Source organism: Mytilus galloprovincialis, chromosome 2 (assembly GCF_965363235.1).
Source record: "Mytilus galloprovincialis chromosome 2, xbMytGall1.hap1.1, whole genome shotgun sequence".
In the NCBI taxonomy this organism is placed as follows: Eukaryota; Metazoa; Mollusca; class Bivalvia; order Mytilida; family Mytilidae; genus Mytilus; species Mytilus galloprovincialis.
Genome location: NC_134839.1, coordinates 21629016 through 21655111, shown reverse-complemented (window position 1 = coordinate 21655111; position 26096 = coordinate 21629016). Strand labels below are relative to the sequence as shown.

Below are 26096 nucleotides of genomic sequence, written 5' to 3'. Positions count from 1 at the left end.
GGCAGGTGTCATCTGACCTTGACCTCATTTTTATGGTTCAGTGGTTATAGTTAGGTTGCTGTGTTTGGTCTGTTTTTCTCATACTGTATGCTATAGGTCTACTATATTTGGTGTATTGAATGATTGTAAGGTGTACATGTCTAGCTGGCAGGTGTCATCTCACCTTGACCTCATTTTCATGGTTCAGTGGTCAAAGTTAAATTTGAGTTTGTTTGGTTTTTTTTAATACTATATGAACAACTAATTATTTGGTGTATGGAAATATTGTATGATATATATGAGTCGCACAGGTTTTATTTGACTTTGACATTTTCACGGTTCAATGGTTAATGTTAAGTTTATGTGACAGTTGTAATAAAGCTTTATAATTCTTCCAATCTTTATTCATATTTCAATAATTAAACCATAAAGATACAAGTCGTATATTTTCATTTTGCACTAGGTCATAAATTAAGATAACATCATCTAGTTTGTTCATGATTTTTATTTCTATAGTTGTTTCAACAATCATACTCCCCTCTTTCCAAATCCATTAAACGATCCTGTGAATGGCCTTTGGTGTGCAATTGTCACATGTTTAGTCTTTCCTAAAACGAGGCTGATGTGAGCAGTTCGAGAAGTACTGAAAACTGTAGTGACATTTTTCTGCATGCCGTCCAACAGATACGATACGACAACCTTCTCGGATGGTACACCAACCAATTGGAGAACCATATCGTCCTCGGTATATATGATATCTGTTACTCGTTGTGGAGACATTGGAACAAATTTGTCATGTTCACCATATATCGCAATGGTATGTTGTCCTCTGCGATAAGAAAAGGGTATGCAATTCGTTCATACATTTACACGAACAAGGTGATTTAAAAAATGTACGTTAAAGAGACAGACAATAGTATTTGTTCCCAAATGCTCTAAACAGGAATTTTATTTTAAAATTATTTACAATGTTTTACTGTGGAGTATTATTTTTCTTTACGGCATCTATAAACATATATATTTATTATACTTCACGTTAAAATGCCATATTTTGATTTGCTAATACGAGGGTGTCATTTTACTCTATCACATAGCTGAGAGGGTGACAATTTTTTTGAATGTTACCCTCTCGTCTAAACCAATCAAAAATCGACAATTTAAAGGACAATGGATTGAATTTACATCAAGTAGATGAATACAAAGTCAATGCTTAAGTTTTACGTTCTGGATCAAATTTTATTATTTAACTGTCAAAATGAAAAAAAATAAACCATCTTGTTGTTTATTTCTAACACTCGTAACGTTGTTATGTACGTGACGTCATAGAAAATCCTTTTGAAATAAAATTAATCTGTAAAAGACAAAAAATGGTAGGACGTTCAGTATAATAAATTAAATAACACATAGCTGAGAGGGTGATAGAGCAGATTGGTACCCCTCGAAAAAGCATTGTCAACCTTGGCTTCGCCTCAGTTGACAATGTTTTTCTCGGGGTAACAATCTGCTCTATCACCCTCTCAGCTATGTGTTATTTATATAATGTCATAATATTTCTGTCCTACTATGTGACAGTCCAACAGCTTTTGCTTGACCACTGGACGTTTGTTAATTTCTTTTGCCAAAAGTATAAATTCGGTGGGGTATCAAGCAAGTACAAAATGTATTTGTAGACTATCCGACCATGTTTCCCTTACAGTTTCTATGTGCCTTTATACAAAATACTACGTAAGCAACAACTAATTTAAAAAGATCCTTAGCAAAATATACGAATAAGGAATCTGATGTTAAGTAGTTGTAGTTTATTGGAGTGGTTTATAAGTGTTATTCATTTCTCGATTGTTTTTTTTTATAGATTAGACCGCTGGTTTTCCCGTTTGAATGGGTTTTCATTAGTAATTTTTTGGGGGCCTTTATAGCTTGCTGTTCGGTGTGAGCCAATTATAAATTTTGACTTGGATGGAGAGTTGTCTCATTGGCACTCATACGACATCACCCTATATATAAATAACTTACACAATTATTATTGGTGATAAGTAAAACAAACAGAATTGATCACTAGTGCATCCATTGAGATTGAGTGGGTATTTACCATTGAAAGGTATTGCAGCCTCTGGTTTGTTGTAAGGAAACACTATACTGTCATAAAACTGAAAAGGACAACAGACAAAATCATAAATCATTGATGAAACTCACGCCTTCTGTGTTAACCGTAACAACACCGACAGCAAATTATGGAAATTAAGAGATAACTGTATTGTATTTGAAGCTTTAAGGACGTCCATCGGTAGTTTTACTGTCGCAAATTTAGTTTACCTAGCGACGCATAGCGGAGACAGGTAAACGGTATTTGCGACAGTAAAACTACCGATGGACGTCCGAAAAGCTTCAAATACAATACAGTTATCTCTATTCTAATGCAAAGCAAGTTCATAATTAAATTTCAATCATTATTTCAGTGTAAAATCTTCATTAAAGAAAATTCCGCGAAAATATGTTATCTTCTTTGGTCCCTACAATAGGTGACGTCATAGGTATGCTTCCGGCGTCAAACATAAACACCGGGCGTTTTCTGGCTTCTGTGCCGCTTAATGCAGAATGAATTAAAATTTGATAAAAAGAAGATTTTTAGGTGCAACATGCGAGTTTTTTTGGCTTATTATTGTAGAAATTACATGTCAATACATTCAGCAATTCAAAATGTCGGCTTCCTTAGTTACAGACAAGGAGATAGAAAATTTTACGCTAACTGTCATCCAATCAGAACCATTGATACAAAATAATTGCATTAGAATGTACATTTATTTGTCTAAGTATGTTTAAAAACTTATTTCGAACGCTCTTAATATATATGCTCACAGCAGTCAGGAGAGTCATTTGTAATCAAAACACACGTATTACGGTAACTGCAGTTTTGTCTCGACACTTCATAATATGACTCTCTGTAAAAGCTTCTGAAATTATAATTCTACTTATCATGTTTACTGCAAAAAAGTAATGCAAATGTGAGTTGGACAGTAGTTAGACAGTATGTCTTCCCAAAACTGCTCTAATTCACATAAAAAAAACACATGCATTGTAAGGAATCTTGACTTTACTATCCTTAGTTCCAGGAATATATACAGCCTCATTGTGGATTTTTTTCTGTTATCGTAAAAATCAAAAATTGTGCAACCGGGGTTTTTATAAAAGAATGAAGAGAAGTTTGCGTTGTCATTTCATGTATTTCAGTTTTTGCAATATCCGCATCAATTAATGTTTAAAAACGACATATTTCCCATCTTTAATGCTGAGAAGGAAATTGTAGACATTACTGAATTAACCAAATCTTGTTTATACCTTGACCCGTAATAATATATGACAAACGTGAAGGTTTCCAACTAAAACGTATATTACATTTCCTTTTTCTGACAGTTAAATTCCATTATCACCATCCTATGGTGTCATACTTTGTACAGTTTACCAACTACACAAAATCTTATTTTTAATTCATGGATTGACATGACAGCTAGACCACAAACACTCTCATATTTAATTGTTAGTCACGGATATGATTGCCTTTAGAGTTGGTCCACCGTTATCAGTTGAATGTGCTAGTGCACATTTTTTTTAGTCTTGTAATTTTATGAACCTTGGCCCTTTCCCGAATTTCATTGATTATGGTCAATGATGAAAACAATACAAATGATGTGGCAATTAAATTTAGAGATTGTATAATTCAACAGGCCCTTATTTCTCACTTTATATGAGATGAATTTCAAGAATGCATTTCGAGGCAATCCCATTCACGATTATTTTTGTTCATTGAGCTAATACTAACAATGACCACTGCCCTTTCCTCGATCTTGATATCTATATCACTAATGGAAAGCTGAATACTAAAATTTATGATAAAAGAGATGCTTTTTCATTTCCTATCGTTAATTATCCATTTTTAGATGGTGACGTTCCCTTGTCACCATCTTACGGTGTTTATATATCTCAACTTGTACGATTCGCTCGTGTATGTAACAATGTTTTAGATTTTAACGAGAGAAATTTATGTATTACTGAAAAATTATTACACCAGGGTTTTCGATATCACAAACTAGTCAAAACATTAACTAAATTTTATCATCGGTATAAGGACATCATTCGTAAATATAGCTCAACATGCAGACTTCTTATACGTTCAGGTATTTCACATCCAATTTTTTATGGAAATATTCTTTATAAAGCACAAAGGTGTCAGTATTCACCTCAAAAACTAACAAAACCTTTGAATAGACTTATTAAGAAGGGATATAGTTACGATACTGTTGTCAGGTCATTAAAGATTGCATATTTTGGCGTTAATATTGATTCACTTATAGGGTCTTTGCATCGGAACTAAACACATTTATTCAAAAACCAGTTGTTGGCATGACACGGGTAATGTTCTTCTCATATATGTTATGATGGTATGATACTAAACCCCTAACGGGAAGGATTGTGCCTGATGTTCATATGATGAAATCATAATCTTTCAGTCAGTTTAATTGAAGTCTGGAGCTGGCATGTCAGTTAACTGCTAGTAGTCTGTTGTTATTTATGTATTATTGTAATTTTGTTTATTTTCTTTGGTTACATCTTCTGACATCAGACTCGGACTTCTCTTGAACTGAATTTTAATGTGCGTATTGTTATGCGTTTACTTTGCTACATTGGGTAGAGTTATAGGGGGAGGGTTGAGATCTCACAAACATGTTTAACCCCGCCGCATTTTTGCGCCTGTCCCAAGTCAGGAGCCTCTGGCCTTTGTTAGTCTTGTATTATTTTAATTTTAGTTTCTTGTGTACAATTTGGAAATTAGTATGGCGTTTATTATCACTGAACTAGTATATATTTGTTTATAGGGGCCAGTTGAAGGACGCCTCCGGGTGCGGGAATTTCTCGCTACATTCGAGACCTGTTGGTGACCTTCTGCTGTTGTTTTTTTCTATGGTCGGGTTGTTGTCTCTTTGGCACATTCCCCATTTCCATTCTCAATTTTAACGTCTTATAAATGTTGCACGGTGCTATTTTTAGTAGTTTTTAACGTTAATTTTTTGTGTTATCTTTCCTGTTATTTGTTACTGTATTGTATCATTGAAGTATACATCATAAATAAACACATTTATTTTAAAACCATGCAGTTATTGTCATGGTACGGGTTGATGTTCTTCTCATATATTTAATGATGGTATGATAATAAATCTCTAAGTGAGGGATTGTGCTTGATATTCATATGTTGAAGATATAATTCAATCAGTTTACTTGAGGTCTGGAGCTGGCATGTCAGTAACTGCTAGTAGTCCTTTGTAAATTTATGTATCATTTTCGTTGTCATTTGGTTAAGTTCTTATGTTACTCATTTGACTCGGGCTTCTTTTAAACTGAGTTATACTGTGCGTATTGTTGTTTTTTTGTTTTTTCTACATTGGTTTAAGGTATAAGGGGAGGGTTGAGATCTCAAAAAACATGTTTAACCCCGCCGAATTTTTGCACCTGTCCCAAGTCAAGAGTCGCTGGCATTTGAAAGTCTTGTATGATTTTTAATTTCAGTTGCTTTTATATATTTTGGAGTTTAGTATGACGTCCATTATCACTTCAAACAAGTACATATTTTAGTTTTAGTGACCAACCGAAGCACACCTCCGGGTGCGGGATTTTCTCGCTGTATTGAAGACCCATTGGTGGCCTTAGGCTGTTTTCTGCTCCTTGGTTGGGTTGTTGTCTATTTGACACATGTCCCATTTCAATTCTAAATTTTATCTAGTAGATTTTTATTGATATTCATTATGAATTATTCCATTTACTTACTTGATACGGGAATTCTGTTTGGTATGCTCTGAGTTTGTACGGTTTAGACATATTAGCAGCTAATAGTATACCAAATTGAGTAGTTTTGTCACCATATATCTCTGATAAGGATGTCCAAAGTTGACCGTCTGGGCCATTAAAGTCTGGAAATGCTGCCTATAATGATTGCTTTTCGAATCAATTAATTTAAAAAGTGTAATTTTCTATGGTAAACAACAACAAACCCAATATCTGAGAGTCATTTTAAACTACAATGTAATGCTATATTTTATAATGCATGCTGCTGTCTTACTATATACCTGTCCACAAACAACTTGGCTAAGTATTTTTTTAATAGGGTTGTTCGCTGCACTTTAAACGAAGTTCAGAGTACTTTGAATTAACAGTAAAAGTTGCAATTGTCATAATAGCAAAACGCATTGAGTGTGTAGGTAAAGGTAATTTAATTTCAGGTTATTTAATTTCACTTTCAGATATATTGATGATGTTCTTTCCATTAACAATCCGAACTTTTCTGATTGGGTTCCATTGATATATCCACCAGAACTAGAAATTAAAGAGACAACAGACACGGCTTCCTCTGCTTCATTTTTAGACTTATACCTCGAATTTGACATACACAGTCATCTTAGTACTAGAATCTATGACAAACGAGACGATTTTGGTTTGAAATTATCAATTTCCCCCACCTTAGTAGCAATATACCAACTTCACCTGCATATGGAATATACATTTCCCAACTTATTCGGTATTCAAGAGCTTGCAGCTCCTACTCAGACTTTGTTAAACGTCACCAATGTCTGAACAGAAAGTTGATGAACCAGGAGAATGTCAAAGAACGTCTCGTCCTTTTTCTAAAAAAGTTCATCGGAAGGTACCCAGAACTTGTTGATAAATATTACGTATCAACTTCACAAATAATACACGATGGTCTTGAAGTATAGATTTTGCGTACTGACGTTGTTTATCATCTTAATAACGTGTTATATTATTCTTTTATTTGTCTTTTATTAATATTACTTTTACTGTTAAGTCTGTTTTTTTAGATATCCCTTTTGACTTAACTCTGTGCTTATGTATCCCATCATACTTTGAATGACAAAATTATTTTATTTATTAATAGTACTTTTACTGTTAACCCACTTTTTTGTGATATACATTTGACGTGACTCTGTACTTATGTATCCCGTCATACTTTGAACCACACTATTATTTTATTTATTATTACTTTATACTGTTTAGTCAGTTTTTGTTATATCTATTTTGACTGACTGTATTTATGCATCCCGTCATACTTTGAACGACAAAATTATTTCTTGTCTACCTACGCGCAATTTTACACTAGTACTCAAAACCCTCCTTCTTTGATGGGCGCATTTGACATAGACAAATAAAATCGTAAAATATAATCAAAATGAGGATGTTCATTTGATGTGTGCTTCTTCGTTACATTTGTTGTTTTATAGTGATTAATATGATAACACAATGTTGACTGCTGTACCCCTATTTTTGACATTTTTAACTATTGTGTCGGTTTGTTTTATTCAAGCATCGGTGGCAATATAATGGAATGTGACACGACTGTCATACAAGTGAGAGGTTTAGCTAGTATAAAACCAGGTTCAATCCACCATTTTCTACATTTGAAAATGCCTGTACCAAGTCAGGAATATGACAGTTCTTGTCCATTCGTTTTTGATGCGTTTTGTTATTTGATTTTGCCATGTGATTATGGCCCTTCCGAATTGATTTTCCTCTGAGTTCAGTATTTTTGTGATTTTACTTTTTATATATATTCACTAGCTAGCTTGTTAATTGAACCGTGAAGTCATTATAAGGTTAATTATAGTAGTACTACTCTTCTTTCGTAGTAGTCTAGTCCTACAGACAGATAAATTGGTAATCTGTCAGACTAGTCTATTCTTAAAGGAGAGTAGTACACCTAACCTAATAATAACAAACAAGCAAGCTAATCAAAGATTACCTGCACACTCAATGCATTTTGCTGTAATAGCCATTTTTTTTTTTACATTTTGATGAATCACAGTTTTACATTTTAAACCTTCTTTCACTAAATAGTAATTTGAATGATTACATGTAGGCACTGTTTTGTTTCATTTCGTTTGCGTGTAATAAATAAAAAAAAATATCTTAAATTTCGATGTAACGTATTTATATATATTACCTTTATAATTTGAAGATCCATGGCCGTTGCTGGCCTAGATGGCTTCAGTATTAAACCTTCCATGTTACAGCATCTTATCAAAACATAAGCAATACATTTTAAGTAAGGTCATGAAAATTCAAATGGGAATTCACATGATATCAGAATAGAGCCTAAAACCGTCCCATACTTTAATAGAAACTAAAGTAACGTATATTTAGATTATAAATTTACTCAAACACAATGCATGCACACAACTAATAATCACTATGCTTTTTCAAATATGGTAAAAGTATTTGTCTATTGTGGAAGATGTCTGTGACTTGATTGAAACGTCTCATTTCTTCTCTTTTTTTTTAAAAAAAAAGACAGATTCAAAATGACTTACGAGTATTCAGATTAGACTTCATCTTACCTCATTAAAAGATCTTTGTTGGTAGCTCCAATCATATCACCCGGACCAACTGGACCCATGCTCAATGTAGCAACTACGGTTTGTAAAGCAGGCCATAGTTCTTGCTTCTCTAGAAATGTATGCAAATCACTTTAACATAAGATATATGATATTTCAAGTTACAACAATAGTCGACGGTCATTATTAATTCTTATTAATGATTATGTAACTGTTTATGAGATTCAGCAAAAGTTCTCTAACAAATGTATTGAGTCAAGTGACACATTTGAAAGAAGAGTTCCTTTCAATCACTGAACAATGGATAAATAAATCAATCCCAGGCTACCGATATACCGATTTAAAAATAAGAAGATGTGATATAATCCACCATGTGACAACTGTCCAACAGAGACCAACTGACGTAGATGTAAGAATTTATAGGCCTTTATACGGCCTTCAACATTGTGCACAACCTATACCGCACAGTAAGATATCATACATCTGACAAAACAATTCAAACAAAATAAAAAAAAAAACAAACAAACAAAAAACATTTTAGACAACAGCCAACGACAAAAACTGAATTACAGGCTCCTGATTTTCCATATTTTTTTTATTATGTCAGAACCTATCTGTTTTTATTTTAATTTCATGATGTATATTCATCCCAATTTGACAGACATTTCTTATCATCTTTGCGAATTTAAGACTTACTTGGATATTTTGGGTTTCCGTTCTGTATAGTTGATGTCCAGAAGGTATCTTTTGATGGAGCCAAACCTAGTGCATACGCAAACATAGATGATACACCTATTTTCCACTGATCTTCTTGAACATGATAGTCTTCACTAGCACGTGCCTGTCAGAAAAAGATTATACAAACTGCTCATGCCTATGGGCATTATTTTAGAAGATATATTGGTACTGACATGATTTTTTTGGTGGGGTTCGGATTGCTTAGTCTTTAGTGTTCTATGTTGTGTCTTGTGTACTATTATTTGTCTGTTTGTCTTTTTCTTTTTTTTTGCCATGTTGACCTAAGATGGATTATGTTTATGTCCTTATTGTCATAATATCTCAGCTCGTCAACTGTTTCTGTTCTTATACACCCTTGGCTTTCAAATATTCAGCGTTGAGCGTTCCTTATAAAGGTAAATCCAGAACATTCGGACGCATGAATTTATGAAGGGTTGTTTTCATTTTTTGCCGTAAAATGTTAATTGGAAAGCTAATTAAAACTCTTTTAAGCTGTATATAAAAAGGAATGCGGGAAACACTTGAAACATTTAAATCATCGAAACATTTCAAAACTATGAGATAGAAAAGTAAATTATTCAGTTTTAATGAATAAGATTATAAAGTCAATGAACTTACAACTGATACCAAGAAGAAAGCACTCTTATATCGACGTAAATGGTAATGTCTAAATGCAGCACTATTTGCTTTGATGGAACAAACTATTGTTTTTACAACTTACCTGTGTAACTACAGGAATTTTAGTGCTCATCAATCCATGTCGAGGCAAGGACATACAGTACTGGATAGTTATATTATTGAATTCTGCTGCGTTTCCCATTTCTGTCAACCATCGTTCTCCCAAAGATAGATCTTCCGCCAAGTCATGCGAAAATAATGTCTCAACGTTCAGCCAATCCTTTTAAATGTTAAAAATACATAATTACTTCTAAAAAGGTTAAATTTCATGTTCTGTACTAATCCGTACTACTTCAAGATCCTTCCACAATGTAAAACAAAATATATTTCAACCAATGCATACATACAAGGAGGTTATACAATTGGAAACCTGCTTGTTTCTGTATTTCTCCGTAAAGTAAAGAATGGGTTAAACCATTAATTGTTCATCACAATTAAGTCATCGTGTTTATGTAGGAAATTTTTCTGATTTTGTTTTTAAATCGATAATCATAAGGCGAAAAATAAGGAGATGTGGTATGATTGGTTGATTTGACCAGAGTTCACATATTCAGTTTATTCGCAATTTTTTAAGAACCGGGCGATGTAGAGCTTGCCATTTGCAATAAATACATGTCTTTTATTGAAGACTGTATGTTGACTTCGAAGCGTCTTTTTGTTGATCTGTATCTGTTTTTATTTACAAGCTGGATAACAGTGACGTTTCTGATTGGTTTGAATGCTGATAAATAACGATGTAGCTGACAAGTTGACAAGTTGTCGCGGACGGAACTTTAATTTGTTTATAAATTGGAGTTTGTGCATTAGAATAACTTTATGTAAAGCATACTCATAAATCAGGCCGATGTATTTCATTAATTGTCATGTCAGAGCCATCACTATTATCTGATAAAATTGAGAAAGGAAATGGTGAATATGTCAAAGCGACAACCACCCGACCATAGAGCAAACAACAGCCGAAGGCAACCAATGGGTCTTCAATGTAGCGAGAATTCCCGCACCCGTAGGTGTCCTTCAGCTGGCCCCTAAAATATGCATAATAGTACAGTGATAATGGACGTCATACTAAACTCCGAATTATACACAAGAAACTAAAAATTAAAATCATACAAGACTAACAAAGGCCAGAGGCTCCTGACTTGGGACAGGCGCAAAATTGCGGCGGGGTTAAACATGTTTATGAGATCTCAACCCTCCCCCTATACCTCTAGCCAATGTAGAAAAGTAAAAGAATAACAATACGCACATTAAAATTCAGTTCAAGAGAAGTCCGAGTCTGATGTCAAAAGATGTAACAAAAGAAAATAAATAAAATGACAATAATACATAAATAACAACAGACTACTAGCAGTTAACTGACATGCCAGCTCCAGACCTCAATTAAACTGATTGAGTATATGTTATTTTGCTGCATCTTCTAGAAAACCGTAAGGTGACCTATATAGTTGCTTAAATCCACTTCATTTAGACTCGTTTAAATAGTTGTTTCATTGGCAACAAACCACACTTGCGTATTTTATATGAAACCGTTAACAAATTACATATTTCGTTAAAAACATGTCCCCTTTAACAGTTTATTATCATAATTCAAGGTACATGATAAGTCATGACCGACTCATAGACAGCCACTAAATTTAAATAGTACCTGTTCATACATTTTGAGACCCCAGCTGGTAGCATTTTTCATCAAATCATACCAAAAACTCTGGAAATAAACTTTGATGTGAGAACAAAGAAGAACAAATGTAATAAAACTTCAAAGTAGAAACAAACAATTTCATGTAAACTGGTGGATTATGAAATGGATTATGAAAAAACTCTTCAAACGATCATTACAGGAACAGCTAGTTTGTGATTGACTGTCATGGTCCTACCAGGTTTTACAACACGAGAAACTTCCAACTTTTACAAGAAGTCTTTCAAGATGCAAATGGTTAAATTGGTTTGATTTTAAATCGTTAGAAATAGATACTATGCGAATTTGTATTAGGATATCACAAGAAACAGCACTAAGGACAAATAAATAGTAGTTTAAAATTGGTATATATATCATAAGGTTTCGTTACTAACAGTATCGTTCTGATTCAGATATGAGTACCGTGCTATTGCGAAATAACCAATAAATGGATCACAAGATTTAGCTTATGTATCAAAATTATAAACAACATTCGCTGTTAAGGGTTAAACATAATAATACTAGTACTATTAACTTACAGTATCGTTAGGAACGGCCACTATGGGGGACATCACAAAATTATATTTTCCTCCATTCTGTTTTGCGTACACATTATCAACTGACCTAAAATTCGATGTTTCTATTAAAATGATATTACTGATACGAATGTCTTATATTTTGTCCAACTTCTATGAATCAAGAATTTATATTATAACAAATGTTCTTTTTCCGAAAATCTCATTTCGTTTAGGGTTTCCGTCTCATTAGTTGCTGTACGTCATACATGTCCTTTTCATGAGCATTTTACGGTTTGGACCCAACGATATCAAAAAGAAATCGGATAATTTAAACATATTTTATTGTTGAAAATGACAAAAGGATCAGACACAAGTTTAACAACTTAGTAACGTCTTTATAACCGGAAGAAAAGTGACATTGGGAACTTTTACTATAATTTTCAAAGTGCTTTATAGGAACTCTCGTTTGAATTGAATATGTATATGAACTCTCGTTTTGAATAGTTATATGAACTCTCGTTTTGAATATTTATATGAACTTTCGTTTTAAATTGATTATTTCTCGTTTTAGTTTTAAGTTGACATGGTTGAATATTTCTTGTTTTAAATGTTTCTTTATTCTTAAATATAATGTTTCTTATTTCAAATATCCAAAGAGATTATAGATTTACTATTTTACAATTTAATCCGATGGCTGTCAAAAGTGCTAAACTTACACTCAACTTCAAAAGAAGCAATTATCGCTATTTTGCTAAGTTAAGCCGGAGGACAATAATCCGTTTATTATTACATAAGATTAGACAATGATAGATATATTTCATGAGAACCTTTTATAATGTTTTAATACCCTCATCTTGGACTCAATTTAGAATGAAATTCAAAACAGTGTGGCTGTGGCCATTGATTGACACATTAAATTCATCTATTAACCGGGACAATTTACGTGAACGTTTGTCTGTAACGACCACTGTTCACGACGAACCTACGATAGACATTTAAACTGTGGGGTCACAAAAGGTTTCTTAACGCCTTTAATTATAAAATAATTCGAAAATTAATCAGGAATATTAACCTTTATGTTTTGATTTATATAATTGGTATAAATCAAAACATCGTGTTATTTCTGATTAATTTTTCGAATTACTTTATTAAGGTGTTGAGAACCTTTGGTGACCCCATAGTTGAAGTGTCTTTAAAAAGTACATAGTGAGCAGTGGTCGTTACATACAAACGTTCACTTAAATTGTCCCAATCAATGGATGAATTTAATGTGTCAATCAATGGCCACAGCCACACTGTTTTGAATTTCAATCTATATGTTTTGTAAACTGTTGCTGGGGCAGTCTTCCCCTAGCTTTCAAGCTGTAAACTTGTGTTAATAAATTTGTATATATTGTATACGGTCTTGCGTTTAAAGCAGCCATAGTGTCGATTATAGACCTACAGACTTTAATGTAACCCGTGCCGAAGTTCACGGAGTGATACCGGGAATTCACGGGGTTATATCTTTTCAAAGAAATCGGATGATGATTGATGGTTGCTAAACCTCCAGTTACAAGTTATATGTATATTCAAGATCAGGTCGATAGTATGATACAATGGATATAAACCCTACTTGGTATACTAGACCGACACGCTGAGCCTCATATTTTTTATGAGTAAGTCCACAATGTAAAGGTCGGCAAGTTGAAATATCACCGAACGCGAACACGGTGTTCTGAATCCGAGACGACCAGTATTTGTGTTTACCCCTCAATGCCACATGCTAAACGGAGGAGCATTAATTTTCAAGTTTTTGATTGAACATACCGTGGATCGAACAACGCCATCTCACGGTTAAGGAGAGCGCGCAACTACGTGACCATCGGGCGCTTGGGATAAAAAAAATCAGTGTATTTGTTGTTGTTCCATTGCCGTCGCAATACTATTTGAAAGACTCTAGTATTTTATAAATATATTGGAAGAATTTGAATAGCAGCCAAGGTATACAAATCTTTGTGTAAACTAAAAAAAAAATTCTCAACGAACTGATTTACTCACCAATACTTATTATGTGCTCCAATTGGCCATCTTGTATACTGTTGAACAGATCTAAAAGTAAGCATGCAGTTAAAGTAATGGGTCTACGAAGCAACTATCCACCAGAGTTCAAATAATGTGGGTGTAAGCAGTTGTACCATTAAATTATTATTATTTTCAGAAACGTACAAAAAAATATTTCAATCGGAGAGTGCTTTAGATTATAATAGAATGCAAGAAAAAAAGCTTTACCAAGAAACATTCGTCTTCGCTATCCAAGGGTTACAATCCACTCACTAGAAGAGGAGGGGAATGGGTCGTTACCCTTGACTAGCGATGTTGAGAAACATAAAACTATACCATAAAAAACATAATAAACTATACCAATCAACATACAACGCTCTACAAGAAACATAAATATGACAAATATAAAATATTAACATAGAAATATTGAAAACTGCACCACGAGATAGAAAAACTGTACCATGAAACATAAGAACTATATCAAAAGATTGATTATTTTTACGAAGAAACTTAAATATTTTAACTGTTTCACAAAACATAAAATCTATACCATAGACCATTAAACTAAATCAAGATACATTAATGAACATATACATGTATTTTACCAAGAAACATGAAAAACTATACCAAGAAACCTACTGAATTCCATGAGGGAAGACCTCAGGTCTGGCTGTCCATTCTTTTACACCCTTTCCAAATCCTTTGTAATACCACCAGGAATCTAACTGAAGATATCTGGTAAATGAACAAATAGTACTATACAGTAAATAATAAAAAAAAACTACAACTATAGCAGAATTTAGTTTAAACTATATGTGAACAATGTTGAATTAAAAAAGACTTGGTGGATATTTTTTACAACAAAATTTTCTATCTCACATGTTCACTCTGTTTTTTTCTCAATGTTATAGCAACATGATGGTGTTAAATTTCTAAACTTTTAGTGGATGTATTCCAGTGCTTGAAGTCGATGTATTTATGCTTAAAAATGATTCAGAAAAATAATATTAATAGATTAAATGACAACTGTTAGGTAATTGTGACAAAGAATAAGAAGAATATTTCAAATTAAAAAATTAAAATTTCAAAAATTAAAATATAGATCCTACCACTGTATCTGTAGTGATGCGACATTTTCCCACTCACAGACGGTTAAATTTCTGAATTGACCACACGAAGCCTGTTTAACATTTTTAAAAATATTTGTTTATTAAAAGTTAATTGCCGACAGTGGAGATATATCGAATGGCACGAATTTCGGTGGTGAAAACTGTTTTTCAAATGATTTACAGACGAAATGAATTTATACTTTATCCTTTTTTTCTATGATATTAAAAAATGTTTGTTCAATCAATGTGACATCATTAGACATGGTCGACTTTATTTTTGTTATGTCACTCAAGGATTTTTTTAAAAGGATCGAAAGCAAAAAAATTAAGGTCGTATTTGAATTTTGATCCAATTCTTTCAGAATTTTGGTAATGTAAACTGTTACTCTTCAGAAAGATGAACATCAATCAAAATTCAACTAGGTTTAGAAAATTTCCTATTTTTTAAGAACTATTTCCAGGCTGTTTAATACATAAGTTCTACCACGTTGCAAAAGCATCATCAACCCAGTATGAATACTGCGAGGTTAACCCAAAGCAGGAAAGTGTTCCTACCTCCACCAATTACGAAAATGAAGTTGATATGATTATAATGACACAAACCTGTATGGTATCTTTTCACGTTGTGCGTAATCAAATACGTCTTTCATTGTTTGTTCGTATGTTTTATTGGCTTCTGTGTTGTAATAGTAGTAAGCACCTATAAATAAAATAAATGATCTGTTTCCACTAAGGTCCACATTATAATAAAAATGAAACACTTCTATATTTATAGTTGGACACAAAACTAATAATAATATGTTGTTTTCTATGAATATGTTGGCGAGTGCCACATGTGAAGCGTGATCTGCTTATCTTCCAGATCACCTGAGATCACCGCAGTTTTAAGTGGGGTTAATGTTGCTCAGTCTTTAGTTTTTTATGTTGTGTTTTGTGTGCTATTGTTTGTATATTGGTCTTCACTTTTGGCCCTGAGCCATGACGTTGTCTGTTTATTTTCGACATATGAATTTGAATGTCTCTCTGGTATTTTTCTCCCCTCTTTTGCCATTACTTAGTAAAATAATAAGATTACACATTTTTATGTGTTTCAGTTCATTAAGATTACCATAAACATATTACATCGGTCCGACAGTCTGTTTTATTGAAAATATTAAATGGATAAGTTCGAGTAACAAAAAGTATTTTTCAATACTAGTAACTTAAATCCTTCAATAAAAATATTGTCGTTCGTGTTTTAAGCTGGTATGTTATTAATCAAAATCTACAGTTAGACAGATCTATGTCTTACTGTACAATTATAATTACCATTGTCAGTCCAATAACCTAAATATTTCAGGGTAACATCATTTTGACGATAGAATTCTTTCTTGGGTGCAGCACCAGACACTTTCCTTAGGGCTTTGCCAAGGTCTTGGAATGCCTTTGGAATGTAAATAATAATATAGAATTGATTTATAAGATAAACCGAATTAATCCGAATGCAAAGAATTTTTTTTTTCATTTTTCCATGTCGGGGCCTTTTATAGTCGACAAAACTGTATTTTGTTGTTTTTTTCAATATTGAAGACCGATCGGTTGCCTATAATTGCTAACAACCACATCAATTGAACTTCGTTGATAGTTGTGTCGTTGGCAATCAAACCACATCTCCTTATCTTTATAAATCTTTACTGCGTGAAAAAGAAGTAATGTGGTAATATTTGAGTTTTTGGAGGTAAGCCATGACTTTTTGACCAACCATTTACAACAGATTTAAATACAACAGATTACAACAGATTTAAAAAATATATGAGAATGCTTTCAGTTATATTCATCATCCTTTAATATGAAGATAGTGTGCAGTATTTATATATTTCGCATTTTTATATTTGTTTAGGGTATTCAGTGACATCTGTTTTCTGTTGCCACTGGATGTCAAGAAGACAAATTTCAACCAATCAATCGACTTATTTTTTACCTGATTGGTAGAACTCGAAGCAAGTAATATAAATCGTTGTCTGTAATTGGCTGGAATGGATTTAGCCCCACCCATAACACCGAAATTGATACGTCCTCCAGGATGGTCTTCATGCCAGAACGATGAACTCATAAAATTATCCAACGGTGATATGATCACTGTATTTCCCATTTCATCAAAGATGGCAATCGGTCCGCCTCCCATTCCATCTGTTAGATTTGCTGTTGTCGTATCCCATCTGAAATACCAGGTTTTTTTCGATTTAAAATGGTTACTAGTATGGTTTTCAACACATTTCCCGAATTTACAAAAGCAAAATTATAATTTTTCTAAAAGTCTTCTAGTAAATGTCTATGTCAAATCAAAATAGTAACCAATTGTGTGCCTTTTTTTATTTTAGGTTTTGTTTCATCGTATTGACATTTTTTGGCATTTTGCAACTTCAAATTACTTTGTCAATCAAAGATATCTAACACTGAAAGCAATGTCTGTCAATTAGTACTCACAATTATCGAAAGGTATAGTTAAACAAGAATGTGTCCACAGTACACGGATGCCCCACTCACACTATCATTTTCTATGTTTAAAGGACTGTGAAATTGGAATAAATTCTCTAATTTGGCATTAAATTAGAATGATCTTATCAAAGGGCACATGTATACTAAGTTTCAAGTTGATTGGACTTCTACTTTATCAAAAACTACCTTGACCAAAAACTTTAACCTGAAATTTGCACTATCATTTTCTATGTTCAGTGAACCGTAAAATTGGGGTCAAAACTCTTATTTGGCATTTAAATTAGAAAGATCATATCATAGGGCACATGTATACTAAGTTTCAAGTTGATTGGACTTCAACTTCATCAAAAACTACCTTGACCAAAAACTTTAACCTGAAGCCAAAAACTTTAACTTGAAATTTGCACTATCATTTTCTATGTTCAGTGAACCGTAAAATTGGGGTAAAAACTCTAATTTGGCATTTAAATTAGAAAGATCATATCATAGGGCACATGTATACTAAGTTTCAAGTTGATTGGACTTCAACTTCATCAAAAACTACCTTGACCAAAAACTTTAACCTGAAATTTGCACTATCATTTTCTATGTTCAGTGAACCGTAAAATTGGGGTCAAAACTCTAATTTGGCATTTAAATTAGAAAGATCATATCATAGGGCACATGTATACTAAGTTTCAAGTTGATTGGACTTCAACTTCATCAAAAACTACCTTGACCAAAAACTTTAACCTGAAGCCAAAAACTTTAACCTGAAATTTGCACTATCATTTTCTATGTTCAGTGAACCGTAAAATTGGGGTCAAAACTCTAATTTGGCATTTAAATTAGAAAGATCATATCATAGGGCACATGTATACTAAGTTTCAAGTTGATTGGACTTCAACTTCATCAAAAACTACCTTGACCAAAAACTTTAACCTGAAATTTGCACTATCATTTTCTATGTTCAGTGAACCGTAAAATTGGGGTCAAAACTCTAATTTGGCATTTAAATTAGAAAGATCATATCATAGGGCACATGTATACTAAGTTTCAAGTTGATTGGACTTCAACTTCATCAAAAACTACCTTGACCAAAAACTTTAACCTGAAATTTGCACTATCATTTTCTATGTTCAGTGAACCGTAAAATTGGGGTCAAAACTCTAATTTGGCATTTAAATTAGAAAGATCATATCATAGGGCACATGTATACTAAGTTTCAAGTTAATTAGACTTCAACTTTATCAAAAACTACCTTGACCAAAAACTTTAACCTGAAGCCAAAAACTTTAACCTGAAATTTGCACTATCATTTTCTATGTTCAGTGAACCGTAAAATTGGGGTCAAAACTCTAATTTGGCATTTAAATTAGAAAGATCATATCATAGGGCACATGTATACTAAGTTTCAAGTTGATTGGACTTCAACTTCATCAAAAACTACCTTGACCAAAAACTTTAACCTGAAATTTGCACTATCATTTTCTATGTTCAGTGAACCGTAAAATTGGGGTCAAAACTCTAATTTGGCATTTAAATTAGAAAGATCATATCATAGGGCACATGTATACTAAGTTTCAAGTTGATTGGACTTCAACTTCATCAAAAACTACCTTGACCAAAAACTTTAACCTGAAGCCAAAAACTTTAACCTGAAATTTGCACTATCATTTTCTATGTTCAGTGAACCGTAAAATTGGGGTCAAAACTCTAATTTGGCATTTAAATTAGAAAGATCATATCATAGGGCACATGTATACTAAGTTTCAAGTTGATTGGACTTCAACTTCATCAAAAACTACCTTGACCAAAAACTTTAACCTGAAATTTGCACTATCATTTTCTATGTTCAGTGAACCGTAAAATTGGGGTCAAAACTCTAATTTGGCATTTAAATTAGAAAGATCATATCATAGGGCACATGTATACTAAGTTTCAAGTTGATTGGACTTCAACTTCATCAAAAACTACCTTGACCAAAAACTTTAACCTGAAGCCAAAAACTTTAACCTGAAATTTGCACTATCATTTTCTATGTTCAGTGAACCGTAAAATTGGGGTCAAAACTCTAATTTGGCATTTAAATTAGAAAGATCATATCATAGGGCACATGTATACTAAGTTTCAAGTTGATTGGACTTCAACTTCATCAAAAACTACCTTGACCAAAAACTTTAACCTGAAATTTGCACTATCATTTTCTATGTTCAGTGAACCGTAAAATTGGGGTCAAAACTCTAATTTGGCATTTAAATTAGAAAGATCATATCATAGGGCACATGTATACTAAGTTTCAAGTTGATTGGACTTCAACTTCATCAAAAACTACCTTGACCAAAAACTTTAACCTGAAGCCAAAAACTTTAACCTGAAATTTGCACTATCATTTTCTATGTTCAGTGAACCGTAAAATTGGGGTCAAAACTCTAATTTGGCATTTAAATTAGAAAGATCATATCATAGGGCACATGTATACTAAGTTTCAAGTTGATTGGACTTCAACTTCATCAAAAACTACCTTGACCAAAAACTTTAACCTGAAATTTGCACTATCATTTTCTATGTTCAGTGAACCGTAAAATTGGGGTCAAAACTCTAATTTGGCATTTAAATTAGAAAGATCATATCATAGGGCACATGTATACTAAGTTTCAAGTTGATTGGACTTCAACTTCATCAAAAACTACCTTGACCAAAAACTTTAACCTGAAGCCAAAAACTTTAACCTGAAATTTGCACTATCATTTTCTATGTTCAGTGAACCGTAAAATTGGGGTCAAAACTCTAATTTGGCATTTAAATTAGAAAGATCATATCATAGGGCACATGTATACTAAGTTTCAAGTTGATTGGACTTCAACTTCATCAAAAACTACCTTGACCAAAAACTTTAACCTGAAATTTGCACTATCATTTTCTATGTTCAGTGAACCGTAAAATTGGGGTCAAAACTCTAATTTGGCATTTAAATTAGAAAGATCATATCATAGGGCACATGTATACTAAGTTTCAAGTTGATTGGACTTCAACTTCATCAAAAACTACCTTGACCAAAAACTTTAACCTGAAGCCAAAAACTTTAACCTGAAATTTGCACTATCATTTTCTATGTTCAGTGAACCGTAAAATTGGGGTCAAAACTCTAATTTGGCATTTAAATTAGAAAGATCATATCATAGGGCACATGTATACTAAGTTTCAAGTTGATTGGACTTCAACTTCATCAAAAACTACCTTGACCAAAAACTTTAACCTGAAGCCAAAAACTTTAACCTGAAATTTGCACTATCATTTTCTATCAGTGAACCGTAAAATTGGGGTCAAAACTCTAATTTGGCATTTAAATTAGAAAGATCATATCATACAGAACATATATACTAAGTTTCAAGTTGATTAGACTCCAACTTCATCAAAAACTACCTCGACCAAAAACTTTAACCTGAAGCGGGACAGACGGACGAACGGACGAACGAACAGACGGACGAACGGACGCACAGACCAGAAAACATAATGCCCATAAATGGGGCATAAAAATCTGCATTGTATAGTTCACAAATAGTTTTTTTTCTAATTTAAGATGACAGTCAATAGTCAAACCCTTTCAAAATGAATTAAGAAATACGTACTGTCCCGTTTGTACTCCACTGGTACCAAGCATGCTTCCTCCAAAGTTCAAGTAACCAAGGTTTTTCACTTGACCTTTCTTTAAATAGAATGATGGAAAGGTTCCTGTCGTTTGTTGATAACATTGCAAATCTCCAGAACATGACTGTGGCCTCGAGTTCGTAACACCAGTTACAAATTTCTAAAATAAGCGGTGAAAACCTTCATGTCAACTACAATATGCATGGATAGTCAGTCTCTAATAACCTACTCTCATTTGGAAGACGACGTGTCATTGGAATCGCTGTGGGATTCCGGTTAATTGCTTTCACTTATCTCGTCCCTGTTTACTATGACTTATGAGTTGTCAAGTGACTTCAAGCAGACGGGGCACTTTTAGTCAGAACTTACACAATTTCCGAATCTTATAAAATATATTTGGTTGAAGTATATACCTCAATGTTGTGATTGGTTAATAGAGACTTTCACGATATAAATTTAACCAATGATCGAGTATTGTTTTCTTAATTTTGGTGTACGGACAATAAACTAAATCTCTCATAGCCAAAAATTCTGATATGTTGAATTTCAAACCCTAAAAAATGTTCAAGAAAGATTGAAGAGTTTTCATCAAGAATCATGATATTCTTAGAGTGTTTTTTTTTTGTCGCAGCCTTGTAACCCCCGTATTATTAGAAAGTGATTATGGGAATATATATATATGCATTCACTCAAGAGTAAGCAATAATTAATTACTTTATCTGGTGAAATACTTAAATTATTACATAGATGTATAATCCATGATATAAACATAGAAAGAAAGATGAAATTACTCACCTGCTCAAACACAATATGATTTCCAGTATCGTAGGTATTTATAGAACAATCGATTATCGTCTTTCCGACATAGTATCGATATCTGATTGATTGATAGAATCCAAATTCGTCGACACCATTCCCACCATAGCTTGCGTTGCTATATAACGATTTATCGCTTAAGTTGTACCGTGTCCCATCCACGATGAAATATGTAGGAGCACTTTGAAGCCATCGGAAAAAATTTAAGTTGACATTGTAATACCCACTAGTTGATGTATTAAGATTTACTGAAAATTTGAAAGAAAAAAAATTAATCATGGACGATTAGTAAGAAATTAGATACAATTAGAGTTGAATACTTTCACGATACTTACATTCGACTGCTAACGATTCTTGTACCAACAATAGAACGGTATTTAGATAAAGTAACAACATACTATCTTTTACTATAGACTACACCTACAGTTCATAAGTATATATGCGAAATATTTGGGTTATCCAAAAGATTATTCATACCTTTAGGTAATGATGATAAGCCACAGTTCTTTAACTTGAACAAGATTGCTCAATATTTCTTCAGTGTTTCAAATTCAAACTTTTCATAAGCATGATGTTATTCCATGAGTATCTGTTTAGTTTGACGTAAACTAAAATTCATGCGCGCTAAAAGCTTCCAAAATTTCCCTCAAAAAGATTGTGTTTTATGAATTGCTCTTAAATTACAATTAACATCCTACTTAGCAAATGAGTTCCAAAATATGATTTTAAATTCTAATGCAACAACGTTTGTAACGTTCATTTTGATTGGATAACGTCACTTTTTTACATGGCATGAATTGACAATTGCTGCTATGGTACGTACGCGCAAGCGCAGACGGCATATAACAGATTTTAATTACATGTTTTAACGTTGTTTTCTGTCAGTTTCATTAGAATGGAGATAACAATATTGTATTTTAAGCTCCGACTGCATCAATTGGGGATTTGATGGTCGCAAATACCCGTTTACTTTCTTCGCTAACGCGTCGCCAGTAAACTTAATTTGCGACCATCATATCCCCAATTGATGCCGTCGGAGCTTAAAATACAATACAGTTATCTCCTAAATATAACTGTTTTGACCATCTGAAAGGCAAACATTATTCATTTTTTTTTATCCAGAAAAGTGCCGTAGTGTTTTACTTTTAAGATTTAAATGATCTATATGTCATTTAACTATATTTATTTTAGTGTTCAATGTACAAATATTTAGTTTAGTATTTCAGAGAGATTGTTTACTTTAACAACATATAATGACCCTATGACTTCAATGGTGAAACGTTGAACTATTTTTCATTTTCCGGATGATAAGGCATAATATTGCCATTGTAGATATTAGAACGGAACAGACGTCGAGTTTGCAGATCTAAGTCTTCATTGTCAGATATTGTTTCTCATAAATTATGCTCTAGAAAAAGTGTCCCTTAACTCCAGATAATTTAGAATTTGTTGTCACATTAGCAAGGCGATTGGTGCCACATGAGGAACAGGATCTGCTTACCCTTCCGGAGCACCTGAGATCACCCCTAGTTTTTGGTTGGGTTCGTGTTGCTTATTCTTTAGTTTTCTATGTTGTGTCATGTGTACTATTGTTTGTGACTTTGTCTGTTTGTTTTTTTTCATTTTCAGCCATGGCGTTGTCAGTTTATTTTCGATTTTATGAGTTTGACTGTCCCTCTGGTATCTTTCGTCCCTCTTTTAGAAGAAAAAAAAACAAGTAAAAGTATATCAATTTTTAAAAGTGATTGTGTATATTACAACGTAGGGCCAATTCATGAACAGACAAAGTGTGCATACGCTGAAATGTCTCGCCTGCTTTATTGATCAATATTTCAAACTTTTGCTGAAAATCTTCGATTAACAATTTTACTAACGTCATCACATACACTTTATTATAAATTATGATCAATTGAAGTCAAGGTCATATGAATCCTGCCAGACGGACATGTATAGTTGACTGTAGATTGCTTATCAGAAGATCTGAGAAATTGGCCTAATCATGAAAATGTATCGTTGACCAATGAACCATGAAAATGAGGTCGAGATTAGATTAACCATATCAGCTAGACATGAACATGTACACCTCACAATTTTTCCATATACCATAAATAATAAAAAACAAATTGCTTATAGTATCCGGAATTGACCACACCTACTAACCTTGACCATTGATTCTGAAATGGGGTTAAGTTCTATTGACACCTTTCCAATCGAGACATATACCAAATATAGGATGCATATTATTATTTGAGACAAGTGAAATATTCACGTGATTAATAAAAACTATGCGGTTTTTACGAAGTTGCTTGATCATGAAAATATGGTTAAGGACCGTGAATTGACATATTTAGACGGAAACTTCACAACATAAGGTTTGTAATTAAAATATTAAGCATCCAGGGCCCGTATGCATGTACCGGACTTGGCAAAGCACCTTCAGCAATATAAAGTTTATTGTAAATACTAGTTTTACCGGATTAGCATACGTATGCCTCACATCTGTGACAGCGAAAGTAAAACTTCAGCTGATTCGACTTTAAGTTTAAAGACAACACTGTATGCAGGCCCATAGCCATATGGTTTCTCTGAAAAGAGGGAAAGGATGTGTAATTTGGATCATTGGACCCTCTGGCTTTAATAATCAGGCTTCAATCAGGCATGGGTTGCAGCATGTACAGTGTCTAATGCCTTAAACCAATAGACTATAACAGTATAAATAACAGTGATTGAGCAACATTATACTTACGATTTATCGATGAGCATAATTTGACAAGAAATAAGAATACTCCAAATTTGGATAACATCAGACGTTTTATACAAGTAATTGTCGCTTCTCATCAATCTAATTTATATGTAGAAAATGACCGTCTATAAAAACAAACCTTTTCAGATCCACATGATATATAACAATTTAAATCATGTGTTGTTTGTGTACAGGTATAGTTTGTTATGCTTCAATAAAATTATCTCCCCATTACATTTAAATATCGATTTAATATGATGAAGTCATTATTAGTGCGGTGACAGAAGTGTAAAAAGTCGTCTAGATCACGAGTTTAATCTCCCCAAATAACACACGGCTAAAAATGGTCTTAACTTAAAGACAAATATGTCTTCTTTAGTTTTTGCCCTGTCGTCAGAATTTCGTACGGTCACTTTTTTCTAAAATGTCGTTTTAATGACTGGTAGTATATTGGAGAGTTTCAACCCCCCTTTTTCAAAATGAAAAAATGGGTATGTTTGCTTACATTTAATTGAAATAGTTTTTCCTGAAGCTGTCTTTACATGTCAAAATATGCTATTCAGTATTTTCTTTTCTTCTAATCTATAAAATTTGTGAAGTTCAGACTATTTAAAATTGAGGTAATATTAATTGCAAATTCAGACTCAAACTTTAGTTTCTTCTTCATAGTAGTAATAAAAATTATCCCATAATATTTTAAGCATATAGTATTTAATAAAACTAATAAGTGATAAAAATTTCGGAACCAAAATATGAAAAAAAACTTAAGAAATCAATGGAAAAAGAATGGAGTAAAAATCTTCAATTTCAACACGGAACTAATCACTTGCCTTCCGTCACATTTTGTGTATTAGTCAATAATTTGCTCTCGAATGATATATGAAATTACTACCTTTTTCGCAATTATATACACATATTTTCAATTAAAGTGCACTGATATATGCCATATACTTTGTTTGTATATGTTTATATTCTATGTGTTTTCGTTATAAAACATCAAATATACTTTGTCAGAAAAGTCTTATTGTAAAATCAAAATAATGACGAATAGTTTCAGTAAATATTCCGTGATATGTCAGGTCCTTTGCAACTTGCTCGATTAAGTCCAAAGAACAGACAAAAGCCGTTAAATTTTATGCAGTGAATAAAAAATATGCTAAAAAAACCTCGATTGAAATTTTAAGTCAATTTACCAGTTTAGGGAAGTCGACTTTCGTATCTGCATTGCATAAAAGATTGGATGAGGGGAACATCAAGATGTTTCATGCGATAGCTGTTAATTTGAAGAACTCCGTG

General features: G+C 32.9%; 1 protein-coding gene across 2 annotated transcripts; it reads right to left on the bottom strand.

Annotated features, from left to right (window-relative positions):
* Nucleotides 1-466: 466 nt before the first annotated feature.
* On the bottom strand, nt 467-24957 carry LOC143063105 (uncharacterized). Of its 2 annotated transcripts, none has more exons than XM_076235073.1 (17): nt 24804-24957; nt 22037-22305; nt 21223-21401; nt 17094-17331; nt 16442-16556; nt 15737-15833; nt 14664-14759; nt 14022-14072; nt 12003-12087; nt 11434-11493; nt 9832-10008; nt 9069-9213; nt 8376-8484; nt 7982-8054; nt 5797-5952; nt 1993-2126; nt 467-808 (listed from the first exon to the last, which is right to left on the bottom strand). In XM_076235073.1, the coding sequence occupies exons 1-17, from the start codon at nt 24859-24861 to the stop codon at nt 508-510; spliced, it is 2343 nt and encodes a 780-aa protein (XP_076091188.1). In that variant the 5' UTR covers nt 24862-24957; the 3' UTR covers nt 467-507. The 2 variants fall into 2 exon arrangements, with proteins under 2 accessions (XP_076091188.1, XP_076091187.1); XM_076235072.1 differs by lacking the exon at nt 24804-24957 and adding an exon at nt 22393-22526.
* Between the last annotated feature and the right edge of the window lie 1139 nt (nt 24958-26096).